The sequence below is a fragment of the Antechinus flavipes genome, chromosome 4 (genome assembly GCF_016432865.1).
Source record: "Antechinus flavipes isolate AdamAnt ecotype Samford, QLD, Australia chromosome 4, AdamAnt_v2, whole genome shotgun sequence".
In the NCBI taxonomy this organism is placed as follows: Eukaryota; Metazoa; Chordata; class Mammalia; order Dasyuromorphia; family Dasyuridae; genus Antechinus; species Antechinus flavipes.
In genome coordinates this window covers 157,778,240-157,797,641 of record NC_067401.1, presented here as the reverse complement: position 1 = coordinate 157,797,641, position 19,402 = coordinate 157,778,240, and the positions used below count along the sequence as shown (strand labels likewise).

General features: G+C 33.6%; 1 protein-coding gene across 1 annotated transcript in view; it reads right to left on the bottom strand.

Annotated features, from left to right (window-relative positions):
* Positions 1–375: 375 nt before the first annotated feature.
* The window catches only part of LOC127560555 (WD repeat-containing protein on Y chromosome-like), a 115,797-nt gene continuing 96,770 nt past the window's right edge, over positions 376–19,402 (bottom strand). The window contains exons 19-22 of the mRNA XM_051995231.1: positions 16,269–16,453; positions 6,555–6,685; positions 3,676–3,822; positions 376–626 (exon numbers count right to left, since the gene is read on the bottom strand). Of these exons, the coding sequence (XP_051851191.1) occupies positions 399–626; positions 3,676–3,822; positions 6,555–6,685; positions 16,269–16,453 (691 nt within the window). The 3' untranslated portion in view covers positions 376–398. The remainder of the gene's footprint in view (positions 627–3,675; positions 3,823–6,554; positions 6,686–16,268; positions 16,454–19,402) is intronic.

The window sequence follows — 19,402 nt, the reverse complement described above, 5'->3', positions numbered from 1 at the left end:
GTTCCCAATCTTTGGATATCTTTAAGTGGATAGTGCCAGAAGTAGGTTGATTAAGTTGGCTTCCAAATTTCTTACAACTCTTAAGCCTCTATGATTCTGTACTTATACAAGTTAGAGGACTGTTTACTTAAAGGAATCCTAGAATTCTTCTTTTTGAAATAATTATTTGCTTTATATATTTGTATTTTTAATGTTAAGGTTTTCTTCAATTTAGGGTTCGGATATATCAATTACCCTTCTCTTGATTTCTGAATGCCCATCAGTTTCATGGTATCCTTTTCTTTATAGACTTGAATCTTTAAAAAAAAAAAAAGATTGAAAAGCTTTTTTAGAATTGGTGTTTTAAAGAAATACTAGTGGACATATGGCAGGGAATCCGATTTTGAGATTTCTTTTAATCATTTCATGTCACTAGATCTTACTGTTTTAACTATTGGGGGAAATAAAGGTGTTTTCATTTGGGTCACTGTTTTCTCTTTTTTGTTGTTACTGTCTTCTTCAGCACTAAAATCTTCGGAAGGTAAGTGAAATTCTTGGGGTCCTGAGTCTAGAAGGGAGGAGAGTCTCAGGTATTCCTTCTGGTTATTTATGATCAGGTCCCGAGGCATCATCAATCTTCGCATCTCCTAGAAAGGAGAAAATGGTCATGATTCTTTGGCTTTAACAATGAACCAGGAAAGGTTCAGGCAGCCTCTCCCCAGGAATACTGTGAATGTGATTGCTGATAGGGATTCTGTACCTGAGGAAAATACAAAGCCACAAGCCAACTGGCTCAAGTTTTATTGTCTATTAAAATTCACATATCCGCATTTGAAAGGCTTGCATATTTGTATTCAGGTCTATAACAGTATGGGTTAAGAAGCTTTGAATACCCAGTAAGATCATGTTAAAATGGAACACAGTCCAAGTTCTTCATTTAATTGGAGTTTTCTTGGTTCTTAACCCAACAATTGGTTAGAATCCAGCTTTGCTACTTATTTCCTGGGTGACCTTGGAAAAGGTCCTCTCAATCTTCATTTCACCTTTTAAATAAGGGGATTGGTTCAAGGCCTTTTGAGACTGAAATCCTATGAAATATTGGCTTGAAACAGATATAGTTGAAATATATATTAAATACAGACCATTTGTTGCTACAAGTTGGGATATGTAGCTTGTCAGCATAGGGGCAACATTCTCCCTGCCTTCAAGGGCAAGTTAATTTAAAGAATAGAATGTCTGGATGATTAATATAATAGTGAACCAGATTTTGATAGAGGATAGTAGGCAATTGCTTGAATGTAATGAGAAGATTAGAGATTGGTCTTACCTAGGGATTACCTAGTGATTAAAGACTGAGCAGCACTATCTAGCTCATAATATTAGTGACATGTCAAGGTGAATGGAATTAAACTAGCAAATGGCAAGAACTTTGGATAGTCTGTCCTTTTCTCTTTTTTCCCTTAGGAACATTATTTTGACTCATTTTTCCACTAAACATTTTGGGCAACATTATTTTTCTCCCATTCCCTTCAGAAACCAACCTGCTGGTTGGATGCTCTTGGTCTTTATATCATTCTCTCTACCTTTGCTCCAGTCTCTTATGGCATTTTTCCTTGTTAAGGCCAGTGCCTCTGCTTTGTGCTCTTGATCCCCTCCCCTCCTATTAATCAATTACTTATTAAATTCTGACTGTAAATCAGGACCTGAACTAAGTGATGAGGGCCACAAAAACAAAATGAAATAGTCTCTAACCTTAAAAAGCTTATGTTCTTTTGAGGAAGAAATCTATTCTTATAAAGACACAGAAAATATAAACCAAAAAACATTTGGTATTTTTTTTGTGGGAGACACTAGCATTTGGGGAATCAGGGCAAGTCTCAGGTAAGAGGTGCTCTTCAATTTTAAAGAAAATCTCGAATTCTAATCAGTTAAGTACATTCCAGGAATGAGGAAAAGCCTGTGTAAAGACATGGACATGAAGGGAAATGAAATATTGTATATAAAGAACAAGAAAGCCAATTTAAATGGATCTCATAGTGCCTGAAAATAATGTATAATAATCCTGAAAAGGCAGGTTGAAGTTGGATTGCAAAGTGCATAAAATGACAAATAGAGGAGTTTGAAGAAATTGGGAACCAATTTAGTTTACTGAGTAAGGGTCATGGATACATCTTGAATTAGAGAGGGGATAGACAAGGCAGAACAACCAAGGAGGAAAATGTGGCAATATTATAGTTAAGATGTGATTCATACCTAAACTAGGGTGTTAGCCATATTGGAGTGTGAATGGAGAAAAATTAACCATACTTGGCAACCAAACTTGTAGAGTGATGGAAAAGAATTAATGATAAGTCTGAAGTTTTAAACGTAGGTGATTGGAAGAAGAGGAGTGTCCTTGATACATATAGGGAAATTCAGAAGAAGGATGGATTTGAGAGAAAAATAGCTTGGGAAGAAAGATTAGTACCAGAGTCACATTGGAAGCTGATGAGGTTTTGATGAAAGAGAGTATAGAGACAGAATAGAACACATCCCAGGAGTAAGCCTGAGGACAAAACTACACAATAATAGAATACGAATAATTATCAAAAGGGACTGAGAAGGAATTATCTTTTCTCATGTTAAATGTCTCTTTATCTATTGTCTTCTTTCCTGTTGTCTACAAACATGGCCAGATATAAAGAATCTTTACTTGCTATACTCGTAAGCTATTATAATAAATTTCTTTTCCCTTTTATAAAAGTTAAAAAAAAACAAAACCCTAACAACAGAAAAAGCTATCTACCCTTAATGCTTCCACTTCTCACTCACTTCACAATATCTTTTGATTTGGCTTCAAAATTCATCACTAGAATGAAATTGTTCCCTCCAAGCTCACCAACCATCTTCCATTTGCTAAATCAGATGATCATTCCTCAGTCTTTCTGATCTCTTTAAACTTTTTGATACTATTAACCACCCCCTCCTCTCTTCATACTTCTTAACACTACTCCTGACAATTCCTTTACAAGTACCTATTACAGGGTATAAGTTACAAACTATCTTTGTAGACATATGTCACACAGCTATCCAAGAATGTATTCTATAATGTAGGAAGACTAGCCTACTTACTATTTACCAAATTAGAATTTCTCTTGCTTCTATGCCTATGGAAAGACTTGGAATGTATTCTTTCTTCACCTTCATATCTTGAAATCATTCCTTATTTTCTTTCATATACCATCTCCTAGGGGAAATCTTTCTTCATTTCCCTTGTTGTTAAGGCTTTATTTCCTCTTATGTTCCTCTACATAGCATGTATTATATTCCCCATAAGTTCTTTTGGGGAAAGGACTTATTTTGCTGTGTTATGTTATGCTATATGTTATGTTACATGTAGAGTCTACCTCGTATATAGAAGTTATTCAATAAATGCATATTGATTGTTTTTTTTTTTTTTTTTTTTTTATTCTTAGGCTCCAGGGAATGTTAATACATACTTGTTTATTTCATCCCTTTAAAAAGTGATTGGAGGAAGCTAAATAATTCAGTAGATAGAGAACCGGCTCTGGAATTAGTGAAACCTGAGTTCAAATTTGACCTCAGATACTTACCAGCTGTGTTACACTGGGCAATCCACTTAACCCTGATTACCTTTTAAAAAATGAAATATGATATTGTGCCCATCCATTCAAAGAAAGAAAAAAGTATGCTCACTGGAGTGGCCAGGGCCTGGAAGGGAGAACAGATTTTTCCAAATTGACAGCACTTGTGAACGTTAATATCTCCAAATCGACACCGGCGTTCTTTCCTCCCTGCTAGTCTCTTTCCCAGCTTTGAGTCCATATAGTGTTTAAAAGGACCCTGTCACGTGAAGCAGAAGAAAAATGAACAAACATTCATGCAGTTTTAACACACTGACAGAAAAAATGTTTTGACAGACAAACTCTATTCATGAGGCCTTTCATAGGTCCCATGCCCCTGTGCCTGATTTTCCTAGTATCTAGAAGTAGTTGATTAAGACACCATGCCCCATTTTACAAATAGGACCATGGTATAAGTTAATAGCAAGCCTGAGACCAGAATTATAATTTCAAAGAAGATTTTGAAGCCATTAATTTATCATGCGATCTTGTAGAAGTTATTTCATCTCTTTAGACTTCAATTTTCCTCATCTATGAAATGGAAAAAGGGAGTTGAACTAGAAAGTCTTTAAGATCTCAATTTGCTCTGACATGCTCTGACTCTGTGAATAGGAGAGAAGATAAATCTGAAATGTGTCCTGCCTGTGAGGAGGGGAAGAGATGGTCTGGCTTTGCAAATTTTAATGTGTTGTGTAAAGATGAATTATTATAATTAGTCAATTTAAAGGCCTCATGTCTTTTCTCACTACTTACATGAAGAACAAGTTGCTAAATATTCCTACTTTGTTTCTATAGGCAAAGAAACCCAGGATAGTTCCTTCAATTTCTCCTGGCTCAATAATACCCCTCCAGAGTACCATGGATAAGGATAGTGGCAAATGGTGCCAGAAACCTGTCCCTGTAGTTGATCCTGCTCTTTGAAACAAACCTGTTCATTTATGTTTGTTAAAATTGAATACTATATTACTTCTAAAGTCTCTTTTTGTTTGAAAGTTATGATTCTATGAACCATTTACCATGTTGTACAGGGATTGTCCTATGTATTAGTGGAGAAGTATCCAAAATTGTATCACTGAGGTACTAGAAAAGTGGAAGAATCTTGTTCTTATGATTTTAAATCCACTATTCCTTCTAACTAAACTATCACAAGATACACAGAATCTTCCTGATAAAGTCCTCTGCAATGCAAGTTGGGGACATGACATAGTAGGTATTGGATTTAAAGTCTGAAGGCCTGGTTTCAAATCTCAGCCTTGTTATTTTTCAAATTGTATCATCTTATAAAAATCACTTTGTCTCTCTGAGTCTCAATTCCTTCATATGTAAAATGAGATTGGTCCTTTAAGGTCACTTTTATCCAATCATACCATGATATACAATTGGACCAAACTATCTAGAGTCCCAGTGGACAAGAATAGAATTCATCATAATTTACAAATGCATCTATGGAGTGAAGAAAGTAGAAATGGTCTTTCTGTATCTTTGTAGTCCTTTTTATTCTGGTTTCAGAGATGAGCAAAGTTATAGGATTGGAGAGTCAAAAGGGATTTTAGTGACCAACTGATAAACAAAAGGTACTCTAATTATGATACTTATGATATATATCTTGAGTCTGCCTGAAGATTTCTAAGGAATGGAAACTTACCACCTCTTTAGGGAGTCCATTTAATAGGCAAACTTGGATCATTAAGAAGATTTTGAAGCCACTAAGCCTAAACTGATCTTTTATTTTTAATTACTTTAACATTTACTCCATTGCATTTGTAAATTAAATATAAAATTTTTAAACATTCATTTAAAAAATTATTTAGTTACAAATTCTCTTCTTTCCTTTTACCTCTTCCCTATCCTTTGAGAAGACAATATAATATTGATTATACATAATGAAGTCATGCAAAACAGTTTATATAAGCCATATTGCAAAAGAAAACACATACAAACAAGAAAAATTAAAGAAGCTTTAAAAAATATGCTTCAATCTGTACTCAAAGTTCATTAATTCTCTCTTTGAAGGTGTATAGAGAACACTTTTTATTATGGGTGTTTTGGAATTGTTTTGGATCATTATCTTGATTATAGTAAATAAGTTTTTCTATAGTTGATTATTCTTACAATATTGATGTAAATGTGTACAGTGTTTCCTTGGTTCTGCTCACTTCAATTTGTCTTAATTCATACAAATCTTCCCAGATATTTCAGAAGCAAGTGATACATATCCCAGGGCATGGGGCCTATGAAAGGCTTCTTCATTTTTTATAGCACAAAGTATTTCATCACAATTATATAGCACAACTTATTCAGCTAATTCCCAAGTGATGAACATCCTCTCAACTTCCTAATTTGGTATCTTTTAAAGTCCTACTCTTTGCTTCTCTGGAAGTCTTGTAGTTGAAAGTCAATTTTTTTGTTTATCTTTAGTACTTTTTAAAAATCAGGAATGTTTGAAAACTTTATATTTTATTAAATTTTTTTTTTCTTGAAGAATTAGACTCAAGTTTGGTAGGCAGGTTATTCTTGTTATAATCTTATCTCTTTACCTTCCAGAATATCATATAACAAGCCTCTACTCCTTTTAAAGGGATAGCTGCTAAATCTTATGTGATCCTGATTGTGGCTCCATGATATTTAAATTTTTTTTTGGTTTTCCAACTATTTGAGATATTATCTTTTTTTCCCTGGGAGCTTTGAAATTTATAATATTCCTGGGAGTTTTCATTTTGTGATTTATTTCAGTAAGTGATCAGTATGCATATTGTCCATTTTATTGGACATTGGTAGTGAATTAGTAGAGAAATAATTGCCTCATTTCTTTCAATTTCTCTACTATAGTAAATGACAGCCATCTTACCTTATTCATTATGCATATGAATGATTCCAGACTAAATATAGAGTGTTGGTCAGTTCTCCATCAGTAAAGGGTCAGTGATAATAGTGAATATCTTTGAGACTCACCTCATGTATTCTGAAATTGTTTACTAATCGGGGAGGCAGTTCCCAATTTTGTCCTCCATTCCTTTGGGAGTCTGAATTTAAAGAGATCAGTTGCGAATGTGTAGTTCCCAACTGGAGTGGTAATTTCCAATCTGTTTTAAGAAAAAAAAAGGAGACCCAGAAAGTTAATTCAAGATACACAGATAGAGTATTCTCTTTTTTACCAACACAAGGATTAAGTATGAATTCTTTATTGTTGATCCAGTAGTATAACTATAAAAAAGGCTGTGCTACTAAGCAGAAAGTAGGTCTCCTTAAACGAGCCAAGGACCATATTATTGTTAGAAGATAAATCACTTTTATTTTTTGTCATGATTTGATTTTCTACCAACTAATGTTTTACTGCTTTTTGTGATACTAATATAAATGGGCAATCAGTCAGCTCCTGCTCCTTGTATTAGGAATATAATTAAAAAGAGCTTATAAGGAGCATAATCTCCCCAATGTAGTCAAATTCAATTGACTAATTAAGAGAAAAATTATTTGTCCCATTCTATCATTTGCATTTTATAGGATAATTACTTTACTCTTGACACCTCTTATACCCCAGTGTAAAGACCATCTTTTGAAAGGAGTACATTTAGCTCTTATGTCATAGAGTGATAACGAGCACCCCCAGTTTATCCCAAACAATCTCAAAAAATTTGTCAGATTAGTCATAATCTTGTGGTTAGAAAGGATCTTGAGAGAGCATTCAATCCATATCTTCAGAAGTGACAGCAGGTAAAATAACCCATACAAATGAAATTCTCTCCTCTTTTTAAAATGTCCAAAAAGGATGATTCTACATCTTTTTTTTTCATTAACCTATTCCAGTGTTGCCCATACTTTTTGTGTATCAGAAAATACTAGCTTATTTTTAAATTAATTGCTTCATGTTGCTATTTAGACTCATTAATTTTGTTGTTGGTGGTGTTTTGCTCTTGTATCTAGACTAAAAATTGGAGAAAGCAGAAGGCAGAGAGAAAAGCATATATACTTTTCTTTTTTATTGTTAAAAATCTCTTTACTTTCATTTTCCTTGGATGGTATCTGATGTCACAGACGGTCAGGGAGTTAACTCTTAAATAATTCAGCAAAGTAGGACCAACCTTAGCTCTCTTTTCCCATTATATAACTTCTCAGAGTTTGAAAATGGAAAATGGTGCAAATATGGTAATGTATCTTTCTAGGAGTGGGGAAATTTGGGAGGGTAGTGAGGTACAGGAAGGTGAGGGGAAGATTCTTGCCAAAATTAGCATCCTTACATATAGTAGGCACTCAATAACTATTTGGCAAATGAGCAAATGAACTATATTATTCTGTTTGTTTAGATTTAGATATTCCAACCCTAAATTTAATTTTAAATTTTACTTTAGGTCTAATAAATTCCTGATATTTCAGAAGCAAGTGATACTCCCAACTAAACTAGTTTTTTTTTTTTTCTTGATTTCAGAATATAACAGCAAATATCAATGTCTCTTAAACAGTTGTCATTTTATTTCTCAACACTTTCTAAAATTAGAAATTGAGCACCTCAGGCTTGCCAAAGCCTCAATTATACTAATGAGATTCCATTTCCTGAAGCAGCTGGCAATTTGTCAAGTTAAAGTTAATGACCTTGCAGCAGGTAGTAATGAAAGTCTTTCCCCTAAATCCCACTTAATCCACAGAGAGGCTGTCTTTTTTCATAAGGTGCTGAGACCATGCTCCCTTAGATGGGAGCATCCCTCCTGATGAGGGAGAAAGAGGTAGGACAAAGGGTAGAGAGAAAAAGATAAAAGTATTTGAATCATGGGAGACAGTGGTCCAACTGTACTTAATCACTGTCAAATCACACAGATTCTAATCCTGTTCTAGGAGGTACATTGATAAACCAGAGCATGTCAACTAATTAATAAAAATTTATTAAGCTTCTATTAGGCATTGGGGGCAACTAGGTGATGCAGGGGATAGAATAACACTCTGGAATCAGAAAGACTCATCTTTCTGAGTTCAGATTTGGCCTCAGAAACTTACTAGTTGTGTGACAATGAGCAAATCACTTAACACTGCTTGCTTCAATTCCTCATCTGTAAAATTAGTTAGAGAAAGAAATGGCAAACCACTCCAACATCTTCATCAAAAAACCCGAAAACCCAAATGAAGAGTTGTACATGACTGAAAGTACTGAATACTAACAGGCATTGTGCTAGTCACCAGTGCCACAAATACAAAAATGAAGTCATGCTTTCTAAAAGATCACTAACGTAGTGCATATGAAGAATGTCTGAAAAAACTGGGAATGTTAAACCTGGAGAAGAGACGACTTTGTGTGAATATGATGAATATTTATCAAATATTTGAAAGATTATCAAGTGGAAGAGAGAGTAGTTTTTATTTTAACTCTAGAAGGCAGAGCCAGGACCAAGAGAAAAAAGTTATAGAGAGGCAGATTCTTAATAATATAAAAATGTAGAATGCCTAAAAGGACCTTACGATAATTTAATCCAGCTTCTTCATTTTACAGGTAAGGAATTTGAAACTCAGAGAAATGAAATAATTTGCTCAAGTTGACATAGTGAGTTGATGGCAAAGTAGGACCAGAACCAGTTTTCAGAATCACTATCTTCTGACTACTAGTGCTGTGTTATTTTCATTATGATACTTTGTATTTTCCCCTTAACTTGTTATTAGACACAAAAGAACAGTTGAAGCTATCCAGGAATGGAATGTGTTGTTTTATTAGTTAAAGGGTTGCCTTTTACTGAAAGTATTCAAGATTATTAGTATCTTCTAGGGATACTGTAAAAGAGATTCTCCATATGTTCATTGGGAGATTTGTGGGGTCTCTAAATTTCCTTCTAATTTTAAGGACAGAAGCAGGATTGGAACCAGGAGTGTCTTTGACCCATCTACATTCCTATTCAGCTCAATCCTCTAATCCATTGATCCTTTAAAATCCCAAATCTCTCAACCAGTATGTTAGTTATTGCTCCCAGTTTGATTTCATTTACAAATGTGATGATTATGCCATCTACGCCTTTATTCAAGTCATTAATCAAAATGTCAATTAGCACAGGCCTAAGGACCTTGGAGGAACTTTATATGGATTTACCATGAAATCATTAAAAATTAATTTTTCAATCTGATCAATCTACCTGCGCCAAATCTACCTAATTACATTATCATCTAATCCTCAGCTTCTTAAACTGTGATTCACAATATGGGTTCTTATAATTGAATATGGGAGTCACAAAATTTGATTTCTCTATTCTAGATTCACACCATCTCCCTCATGTACTAATTTAGTAATCTTGCCAAAAAAGGATATCATGCTAATCTGGTATGGTCTATGCTTGATGAAGTCTTTATAATCAAGGCTTCTTTTTCTAGATTTTCATCAACCATCTTTTTTTATTGATTAGTTCTAAAATTTTATTGTTAATGAAAATCAAAGTCATTGATTTTGGTTGGAGACTCTATTCTTTTTTTTAAAAAATGGAAACTTTTTCCTTTCTCCATTTTTCCCCTTATTTTCAAGATCTTTCAATTCTGACAGTTCAGAAATCATATCTTCCAGTTCTTTCCATATCTATAAAATGTAGTATATCTGGGCTAGGTGATGTGAATTCATCCCATGAAGTTAGGTGCTCTCTTATTATCTCTACTTTTCTTGGGTATCATCTTTTTAGTTGTCATTTTTATTCTGTCATCTCTAGTACATAGATCATTCTCCTTGGCAGAGAAAACAAAATTTAAGAATTGAGAAAATTTTTTCTTATCTCTTTTGTCAGTTATCTTTTCATCCACTTCACCAAGAGTCTTTATCTCTTCTTTTGATCATCTCTTTTCAATCCATATAGCTAAAAAAAAAAAAAAAAAAAAAAAAAAACAAACAAAAAAAAAAAAAAAACAACAACAACCCAATAACCACTTTTTTTTTCCCTTTGTAAAACTTCATTTGATAGTCTCAGCTCATTCTAAGCTTCATCATTCCTGATTCCATTTTTTTTTTAAAAAGCACCATACCATGGTCATATTCATTTTCTGTTATGTGGTCTTGCTTCTATATTGTGAAAGTTTCATTTAAAAGAATCTAAATTGTTGAATGACTTATTCATGTGGCCATATCAGTCTCTTTATACAAATTCCATATTTCCTCTTCAGTTGGAATTGTTTACCTATGCATTTTGAGAATTTCATTCTTGAGCTTGTCCCATCTCTCCTGGGATGATGCCTTCTACAGAATTTTATTTCATAGGATCCTCCCTGTCTTTCTTCTCAACCCAAGTTTAGATGGATGTAAATGTCTTTCTGGATTTTTTCTCCTTTATCTTAAAATTCTGGAAATGGATGAACATTTCTTGCCAGCAGTCCCATCATTTTAACTCCACTCCAGCCATTGATCATTCCCAGTAAGAATCAGGTATAGAATAGAATTTCTTCTTTTTGATTCTTTGACATTTTGAAGGATGAAATGATCACTAATATAAGTCAAGATGTAATTAGCTCCTTTGCTTTAATTTGGAGCAATTAGGAAGGAAAGAGAAGGAAGACTTTATCAGATGACTGGAAGCAGGCTGTTAAGTCCCCTTAGGGCAGAGAGTATGCTAATTTTTATTTTTGTCTTTGAAGCTCTGTGCCTAAGCTAGTACTGTTCTTGATTTATTGTAAGCATTAATACATGTTTATTGAATTGGATTAGTCGAGCTCAAATAATTTTCCCCCACAACATTTTATCTCTGATTCTGTAAAAGTGAGGGACAGATATAAAAAGACAGATATAGGATAGAGGTCAAGTGGAAGAAATTGGTAGTGATCTCAAAATAGAAAATGAGGAGCTAATTAAGATTAACATTGAACTAGATGGTTTGATGCACTATTTGGAGGGTTCACTGACTTTCACTTTAGAAGCTCAGAGGGTTTATAGGTATATTTGCTTTGTCTCTGGACTCAAGAGGACCCCAACTCACATCCTATCTCCAACGTTTACTACTTTCCAGTCCTTGAGTAACTAAACTTTCCTACGCCTCACTTTTCTTATCAGTAAAATGAAAGGTTTGGACTCGATATTCTCTGTGATCCCTTCCAACTCTACAATCTCTGATCCTGTGTAGACTGCTTCAGCACTAGAGGAAGAGGATATTATTGGAGAACTAGCATGGCAATATCATAAAATCCAAATCATGAAATGGGAGTTTTTCATGGAAATTTAAAGATGATCAAATCCAATGTTCTCACTTTACAGAGAGGGAAACTGAGAACTAAGAAGCAGCAAGTTGGTTAACACTATATAGCCCCAGGACTGGGACACAAACCTACAACATATTAATCAATAATTTCACTTTAGTGGCTTCTGAGTTTTTCTGGCTGACTAGAAGCATCAGGAACTTTTCTATGTTCCAAAAGAAAGTGGTAGAAATTTGTTGGAGCACTGGTCCCAGAAACAGGAAGACTTGATTTCAAATTGATCTCAGATACTTACTAATTATGAGACTCTGGGAAGTAACTTAACCTGTTTGCCCCAATTTCTTCATCTGAAAAATGAGCTGGAGAAGGAAATGGCCAATCACTCCAGTATCTTTGTAAAGAAAATCCCGTTCTATAAGAAATGATCAGCAGGATGATTTCAAAGAAGCCTGAAGAGACTTGCATAAACTGATGCTAAGTGAAATTAGCAGAACCAAGACATCATTGTATATGACAACAAGAAGATTACATGATGATCAATTCTGATGGATGTGGGTCTTTTCAACACAGGTCATTTTCAATGATCTTGTGATGAAGAGAGCCATCTACATCCAGAGAGAGGACTGTGGGAACTGAGTGTGGATCACAATATATCATTTTCACTCTTTTTGTTGTTTGCTTACATTTTTGTTTTATTTCTCATTTTTTCCCTTTTTGATCTGATTTTTCTTGTGCAGAAACATAATTGTATAAATATGTATCCATATATTGGATTCAACATATTTTAAAAATATGTTTAACATATATTGGATTACTTGCCATCCAGGGGTAGTGGTTGGGGGAAGAAGAGGAAAATTTGGAACATAAGGTTTTGCAAGTGTCAATGTTGAAAAATTATCCATGCATATGTTTTGAAAATCAAAAGCTTTAATAAAAAACACACGAAAAAAGAGAAAATCCTAAATGGAATCATGAAGAGTCAGGCACAGCTGACTCAATGACTCAACAATAACAATAATAATCATAATTGTTGTTGTTAGCAATTTGTCTATAGTTCTCTATTCCAAGACAAAGAAGATGACATCTCCTATTGCTCTCCCTTTTCCTTTTTCTGCTTCCCTTTCCCCTTTAATTATTTGTTTCAGTATGGCAGAGTGAGACACTTTACAAACTTTTCCATGGTCTATAATTTTTTCACATCTTTTCAGATCTCATCTATTTAGCTGAGTGAGACCATGGGTGATTAAGAACAAGAAAGTTTTTGGCATCTTAAGGACTGTTTTTTTAAAAATGATAAATGTGACATTTGAATAAATAAAAATTATAACTCCATTATTCCTCTTAAAGACACTTTAAGAGATGAACTAATACCTCTTTATTGAATTTATTATTCTCCTCTTTTACTTTTAGTTCTTCATTTTGAAAAGTGCTAAAGTAACATTTTTCTGTTTATTAATGCTCAAGATTTCTCTTGCACAACTGGATTACTACCACTTCCAATTCATTACCAAGGCAAAATGGGGATATACTTTTTTTTATCACAAGAAACTTTTAAAGTCCTTAATTGGAAGATAAAAGTAAATTAGCTTTCTACTTTTACAAAGTTTGGAGGAAGGCAGTAGAAAGAATACTGGACTTAAAGATAGAAGATGAATTGAAATTCTTTTGCTTTGTGCAAATTTGGATGAATTCTTCTGTACACTTCATTTTTTCAACTATAAAATGATGAGGTTGGAATATTTGTTCTTTAATTTCCCTGTTAGCTCTAAATCTATGAATTTTTGGTCATTCTGTGTCATAAGAAAAATCTCTTAGTTTTAATAGATTGTAGAGAGAGTCTTACCCTTTTGATCATCTTATACCCTGTTGTTGTTCCTTTGTTTTGAAAGCGGACCAGTGACATCATGGGATGATATTTTGACTCATACATGAATTGGATTTAAGCAAGGCAAAGTTGCAGAAAGTTGTCAATCTTACTCTCTTTTCCATAGTCACTCAAGTCCAGTGGTAAGACAAAAAGGAGGATGACTTGTGATGGTCCCAAATACAATGTGTAACTTTGGTGTCTTTGATGTTTGACCAAGCTTTAAGCACTCCATAGTCTGCTTCAGCTATTTTCATGATTATTGGAAAAAAATGTTCTTATTTACCATTTTACAAAGGGAATATTTTCACATGCTTGCGGTATACCTCTTTCTGACTCACCAATGTGTTTGAGAGATGTTGGGAGGACTAGTACCTTTAGTACCTTACCAGGGCTACTCATGCATGTTTGGTGTCTACTTTTCACCCAACTATCATCTGTGATTCCAAGAGACTGTCCCACAAGTCCCATTCCAGTAAAATCATCTAGGCAAACAAATTAATTTTAACTTTTATTCCTCCTGTAGAAACACTATGATCTCTTTACACCATACTACTTACTGTTCCTTGCATATGACATTTTTTTGCCTGGTTCTTTGTCTTTGCACTGATTAATCTCCATACTTAGCATATTCTCTGTCTCTCTGTCTCTGTCTGTCTCACTTTCATGTTGTAGTTTGCTTTGCTTTTTTTTTTTTTTTAAACTCAGCTCAATCTGTATCCCAAAGAGATCATAATAAAGGAAAAAGGAAATGTTTGTAAAACATGTGCAAAAATGTTTGTAACAGCCCTTTTTGTAGTAGCAAGAAACTTGAAATTGAGTGGATGCCCTCAATTGAGGAATGGCTGAATAAGTTATAGTATATGAATGTAATGGAATGTGATTATTTTGTAAGAAATAATGAGCAGGATGATTTCAGAAAGGCCTGGAGAGACTTATATGAACTGATACTAAGTGAAGTAAGCAGAACCAAGAGAACACTGTACAAAGCAACAAGATTATTTGATAATCAACTGTGATGAACTTAGCTCTTTTCAACAATGACTCCAACAGACTTGTTCAATTCCAACAGACTTGTGATGGAAAGAACCATCCACATCCAAAGAGAACTATGGAGACTGAATGTGGATCAAAGAATTGCATTTACACCTTTTTGTTGTTGTTGTTTGTTTGCTTGTTTTTTTCTCATGTGTTTTTCCCTCCTTTTGATCTGATTTTTCTTGTGTAGCATGAATAAATATGGAAATATGTTTAGAAGAATTGCACGTTTCACTTATATTGCATTGCTTGCTGTCTAAGGAAAGGGGGAGGGGAGAAGAGAGGGAGAAAAATTTGGAACACAAGGATTTGCAAAGATGAATGTTGAAAAATATCTTTGCATGTATTGGAAAAATAAAATATTATTAAAATGTAAAAAATTTAAAAACAAAATCTAGTCCAAGTCCCATTTCCTCTCCAGTTTTTCCCTAGTTGCTATTATTTCCTTACCTTTTGAGATTACCTTCCTGTATATATCTTGTGTCTATTTGGTTATTAACATATTGTCTTCCCCATTAGAATGTGAATTCCTTGTAAGTAGGGACTGTTTTTAACCTTTCTTTGTGTCTCCAGAATTTAGTACTGTGCTTGGTACATAGCAAGTACTTAACAAATGCTTGTTGAATGACTAAGTTTATGTATCAAATTTAAAGGCCAGTAACAATTTTTGGCCCAGAATATTATTTTAGTAATGTCTGTGGGTATCAGTAGATGATCCTGGGAGTAAATGAGGAAAAAGAACAGAAAGAGAAAAAAAGAAGTTAGCAAAAACTTATAAGAAGGTAGTAGGAAATATAAAAGACAAAGAGAAGGAAAAGAAAAAATAGTAATAGTTTGAAATTGGCCTTGTGCTTTCCAGAAAGATGAAAATAACAATAATATAATGTCAATATACATATAAAACGTTTTACAGTTTATGTTATTTCCTTTCAACAACTATTTTTAGCAAATAATGTAATACTTCCTATAATATCCATTTTATAGATGAGGAAAATAAGGCTCAGATAGACAATGTGACCTGCCCACAATTACAAAGAAAGTCCATCCTATATATGGAAATCAAATCCAGGCATTCTAATTTCAGTTTCACTAAGCCATATACCGACAATGATTTCAGCTAATATTAGTACTATGTCACACAGGTGGTCAATCTTCCTTCTGGACTATCTTCTCATATGGTAGTACTTGGACAGGTTCTCATATTTAGCTTAGAAGATGCACTCAATGAAAAGAATCTGTTTGTTTTTGTCAGTAGTATGTGAGCATGAACATTATGTTCAGATGTGTGGCTCATGACTAATAGTGATAAGATAGAGTCAAAAGTTTTGAAATCAGAGGTTCTAGGTTTGAATCCCAACTTTGCTACTTCCTTGTGACTTTGGGGAAATTATGTAACCTCTCTGAGTCAGCTTATTCATTATAAAATATAGAAAAAAGTCTGCCTTAACTATCAAATAAGATATGTGTATTATAAATCATATGACATCATGTATTAAATGTAAAAAAAAGTCACAATTATTTTAAAACACAATTTTAGTTTTAAGTTTACCATCCCTCACTTATATAACCCCACATTCATATCCTCATTCATAGAAAATCTCTCTCTATGGAAATGACCTTACCCTTCAAGTCTTTTCTTGGTTCAGTTCTGTTGGTGTAAATTCCTTCTGTCTGAGTTTCTGAGTCACCTGCAGCCTTTGGGGTTCCTTCAGTGGCCAGCATATGATCCCCCTTTTGACCAATTAATGAGTAGCATTCAGTCACATCCTTTCCCTTCCTGTTATCATTCCATTTGCCAAGGTAATCTCTAAACATAAAGAGTTCCAGGGGAGCATGATATTCAGAGTGATTCAATTATATCCAAATGTATCCAAGATATGGCCAAGGCCATATATGCCAATAGTAAAATACTTAATCTGAACCATAAAATACATAAAGATTTCACTTGTAAAAGAAATCTGGAGGCCTAGTCAGGCATTTTTTGGGTGAGAGGTTCATGGCAGGAAGAATAAGAATACCTCTACCCTGTGGGTTCTAACCCTAATTACCAATAATTATTTCTGTAAAATTCATTAAGATCATAGGGAACAGTCTTAATAGGGATCATCAGCAAACTGGCACTTAAGGACTAATATTGGGCAGGAAAGAGGAATGCTCTGAGAATAACCAATTCATATATTATTATAGTTTTTTTTCAAAGAAAACAGCATAAAAGATGGGTAATGAGGGAGAAGGGGTGAAGACAGGATTCTCACATATATATGAACTGAACCCCTGAAGGGAGAAGAGCTTAGTCAAATATAATGGTTTTAACTAGTTAAAAGCAGAAGATCTGCAGACCATTCTGCTATGGTAATGTCTGGGATTAGTTAGGAATTCCTGGTCACAGCATAAAATATACAAGGGGCGATTATGGCTTCACTTGAGTATTTTGTGGTTAGTCTATCCGAAGAAACTCTAAATGAGGAACATCATTAGTTTGTTTAAAAAATCTTTCTGAAAGTCAAAAAACTTGATTTATAAACTACAATGCTACAGGTACCAATCAGCTGAAAATAATTAAAGACTTAAGAACAGGAGAGTTATCACCAAAGGCCTTATTTAGATGCTAGTAGGTAGTGAGTGAGTGCTCTACATTGGATTTGTACTGACAGTGTTTCAGCCCAAATATTCTCAATATCTGAAAATGAAAAGCTGTACCATTTTTTCATTTATGAGTTCAACAGAGGAGACAATGGAAAATCAGCAGTTTTTGAAATCTCTATTATTCTTTCTACAAGTTTTAACTTAATCCATTAGTTGCATAGTTGCTAGTCTCTAGAAAAGTATTGGTTTTTTTTCAGAAGATAAAAGTCTTAAGCTTATAAAAATGTCTGCTCATTAACGAACCACACAATTTCCTAGATTTTCCTGGAATCAAATTTGTAACACCAGACTGAAAATGATCAAAATATAATGGGGAGAGTTAACAAAACCAAAGTTCAATGAATTTATTACATTTTAGACCCTAATATAAGAATTTTGAAGGGCTTAATTAATATGCTACTTCATTAGATTCAGTTGCCTGTGAGCTTTGTTATCTATGGTATTTGGACAGCCATGAAAAAAAAAAATCAAGCAGGAATCGGAGAGAATCTAATTAAGGACCAGGTGTGTTCTAGATGAGCCATTCCATTAAGCAACTAGTCACTGGGGATTTTGAGATGTCTCTATAATTGTAATTTTCTGGCACTTTAAAAACAATATTAATAAAATTTTGTTTTTAATACAGTTTTTAAAATCCCCAAGTTAAATCCACAGTGGATTCTGTAAAGGCTTCCATCTGTTTTAAATTAACTATGTTTATTCTTTCCATCCATTTCCTCCAGTTCAGCATAATCAGCTAGAAAGGATTCTTCATGATCCTGAGAACACATTTTCAAAAATAACAACTTTTTCTTCCTGTAAATACATAGTTTTTGCTTTTAAAAAGTCATAGACCTTATTATTAAAAAAAAAAAAGTTACCAAAAAGTACATTATTTTTCCATCTTTGAAATGTTATTATAATCTAAATGAAAAAGGAGTGGAAATCACATAGTAAGCAAGAGTCATCACTGAACACTGTTATGTGATTGCAGCAATCTTGCAGTTTGAAACTCAAGGAGGATGTAATTGTGGTCCAAAACAGCTACATTCTCATGTCTAAAATATGAGTTATATATTTTTTAAAATGCCTCTTTCATTCTGAAGTCCATTTATTTCTCTTAGAATCCCAAAGATAAAACAAATGTTATGTTTAGATATATAATAAAGTGGCAATGCTCTATACCATTGACATCACAGGACAGATGCCTATAAAGCCAGACCTGAAAAGTTAGATTTTAGCTTGAGTTCTTAAAGAATTTTCCTCAAGGACTGTAGCTGTCAGCAATTTTTACATGCTTCTCATAACATGTTGCCAATTCTTCATCTATGAGACTGTCTAGAATAAATTAGGCACAGCAAAGAACTCCAAATTAGGCCTTCTGTATGTTTTCTAACAAGTCAAAGAAAGGATTTTTCAAAGCTATGGTCAGTTTTGTCTGAAATTTCATACTATTAGTAAATCTTACTTTGGAAGACAATGGGTTTTACCTTAATTTTTTGGTCTTTATTAAGCACTTTTCTGCTAGACAGGATTATAAAGATATTTTCATACTTTCTTACTAGATCTCTATGCTAGTTGTATAAAATTTTACAAGGCACTCAATATTATATAACACATTATAATGACATACTGAACTTGAATATAATGATTATCTCTCAGATTACCAATTTTCTTTTTGTAAGCTATATCCCATACATTGAATTTAATAATGCTTCTGTTAGTATGGAACACAGAGGGAGGGATTTTAATAGGAAAAGGTAGCTATATACTTCTCAAATTTACTAGTCAAATGAAGTTTGAAAAATATTATTTGTCACTGAGTTAGAACTGAAGTTGGAGTTCTTTTTGAGTAGCCATCATGATGGTTCTTCCAGAAATATCTGTTTCTGCCTACCTAAAAGATGGAAATATGGCCTAAGTGCAATTCAAATACTGAGGGAAAAATGCAACACTGTGGTGCACATGGATTGGCTTTTTTATGTTTTAATATGGAGAATTTCTACAAAAATTGAAGTTATACTTGATAAAGATTATAATAGTAAACTTTTGCAAAATGATATTCCACATTAGACTACATCTTTACAATCACATCATTGACTTAAAGGGGCAGAGAGAACAGGATCCCATT